The sequence below is a fragment of the Apteryx mantelli genome, chromosome 22, assembly GCF_036417845.1.
Source record: "Apteryx mantelli isolate bAptMan1 chromosome 22, bAptMan1.hap1, whole genome shotgun sequence".
Classification (NCBI taxonomy): Eukaryota; Metazoa; Chordata; class Aves; order Apterygiformes; family Apterygidae; genus Apteryx; species Apteryx mantelli.
Genome location: NC_089999.1, coordinates 10,174,242 through 10,176,557, shown reverse-complemented (window position 1 = coordinate 10,176,557; position 2,316 = coordinate 10,174,242). Strand labels below are relative to the sequence as shown.

At 69.5% G+C, this 2,316-nt stretch overlaps 1 protein-coding gene across 1 annotated transcript; it reads left to right on the top strand.

Annotated features, from left to right (window-relative positions):
- Positions 1–1,542: 1,542 nt before the first annotated feature.
- Positions 1,543–2,316, top strand: BHLHA9 (basic helix-loop-helix family member a9). The gene has a single exon (XM_067309952.1). It carries the CDS (start codon positions 1,543–1,545, stop codon positions 2,314–2,316), a length of 774 nt encoding a protein of 257 aa, XP_067166053.1.

Genomic DNA, 2,316 nt, shown 5'->3' with positions numbered 1-2,316 from the left:
CCCCGGCTCCTGATTTATTGGGTTCCTGGAGCACAGGCACCTAAATTAGCCCCAACTTCAAAGAGCAACGAGAGGAGCAGGGTAATAGACAAATCGCCTCCCGCTAATTGCAGCTATTGCTCAAGCTCCATCCCAGGCGATCAGATAAGAGCGGCCGGATGAAAGCGGGGGCATGTCCTCCCGGGGCGCTGCTTTTGCACCGCGAACCCCAACAATTTGTCAGCGCAACTCCTGGGCCATTTTTCAAAACATTACTCCTTGCGCGTTTAGGCCTTTAACAACTGCTCGCTAATGAAATGGTGGGCAGAGGGCAGAGGGGTGGGTAATTTGCTCAGTGCAAGTTTATCAAGCCACCTAGGGAGGGGGCGATAAACCCGCTAGGGGCCAGCCAGGGCCAAAACGCTCAGTGCCGAAGGACCGGTGGCTCCTGCGATGCCACAGGCATGTGCCACGGCCTCATGCCGTGCCGGGGAAGGGGGCCCTGTGCTGCCCGGCTGCTCTTGCACCTGCAAATCCCTCCTTTGCCCCGGCGGCTGGAGCTGCGGGGAACAAGGAGATGCTTTGAGCACCGGTTTGCCGCCAGCCCCAGTAAAGGCCGGCAGGTCCGGCAGCGCCAGCCCAGGCAGCTCTGCCCCCGGGCCCCGGCGACGCGGTGCAGCGCTGGGGGACAGGAAGGCTCCGGAGGCAGGCAGCACTTTAGCTCTTTTATCCCCGGCCCCCCCACACCGCTCCGGCTTCCTGCTCCGCAGGGCAGAGGCGTGCCGAGCCCCGCGCATTCCTCCGGCCCTCGCGCTGCCGCCGGGGGGGCTGCTCTGCCCCGCTGCCTGCCAACGCTCCCGGCTCACCGGGACGCAGCGGGAGGCCGCCCTGGCCCCCGCTCCCAAAGCTCGCTCGGCGCTGCAGACCCCATCCCGGGGCGGCACGGCACCCCGGGGCCCGGCCCGGCGGGGATGGGAGAGGCTCAGCGCGCAGGGCGAGAAGCGAAGCAGCGGCGCCAGGAGCCCACGCGGGGTGGGCGAGGGCAGGCGGGGAGCCGCCGTCCCCCAAGGCTGCACCGTCTCAGCGCCGTGGGCACACGCAGGCGGGAGCTGCTTGGCCTCCTCCTGGGCCCAGGCACAAGACTTTGCTCTTTCCCCAGCGCCCTCGTTACTCCGTGCCTCAGTTTCCCTCTCCGGGAAACAGAGATAACCCTAGAAAGGCTCTGACACCGGCGCACGTGTAGCAACGAGGCTGCGATGCCCCGCAGGGCTCTGCCGCGTGGCTCCTCGTGGAGCACAGGGATGCGCCGGGCCGGGCGAGACGGCAGCCGCCGGGCTGAGGAGGGGGCAGAGCGGCCCAGGGGACGAGCGCGGCCAGCCCGGGCCTCTCCCCGGCGCCGCGCACCTGGAGGCAGGTGCTGACGGGTCGGGGCGGGCGCCACGTGACGCGCGCGGCGGTGGGGTTTTAGAGGGGGCCGTGGCGCCCGGGGGGAGTGTCTCCCGTGCCTCGCGCAGGCAGCACGGCGGCAGCACCTCTCCTGTCCCCGTCCCCATCCCCACAGCCATGGCCGGAGCAGCCGTGGGGAACGGCGCCACGCGTCCGAGGGAGCCCCACGGCTCGGAAGAGGAGCTGGACGGGGGGGCTGCACCCCAGATGCGTTGCAGGCAGGACCTCTGGGTCCCCACGGGGCAGGACACGGCCGCCTGCCTGGGGCGCACCGAGGAGATGAAGGTGAGGAAGAGGAGCAGAGCGGTGCGCTCCAAGGCCAGGAGGATGGCTGCCAACGTCAGGGAGCGCAAGAGGATCCTGGACTACAACCAAGCGTTCAACGCCCTGCGCCTGGCCCTCCGACACGACCTCAGCGGCAAGAGGCTTTCCAAAATCGCCACCCTCCGGAGAGCCATCAACAGGATCGCGGCTCTGTCCACGTCCCTGCACGGCACCGCTCACTGCTGGCCCTGCGCCCACGCCGAGTGCCGCAGCCGGGCCGGGGGGCCGGCGCCGGAGCAGGGCGCGAGGGACGGCTGCCCCCAGCTCTTCCCACTCTCCTGGGAGCCCGGCTCCGCGGACGCTGCCGGCCTCCAGCACTGCGTGCCGTCCCCGCTGCCCGCCGGGTATCCCCCCGCCACTCAGCTCCCGCGCTACGAGAGCCCGAAGCAGCATCGCTCCGTCCCCAGCCCTGCTTATTACTCCGGCGGGGGCCCCCACCTCGGCCTCCGAGCCGCCTGCCAGCAGACGCACGCAGACAACCTCCGAGATCCTCTGGCCGGACCCTTCCCCTGGCAGCTGGGGTATTTCCAGCGCTCGGGATACCAGCAGCGCCTGCCCATCCACTGA

Excerpts from the sequence above, each read along its gene's own strand:
- BHLHA9 (XM_067309952.1), top strand. The coding sequence starts at position 1,543 with ATGGCCGGAGCAGCCGTGGGGAACGGCGCCACGCGTCCGAGGGAGCCC.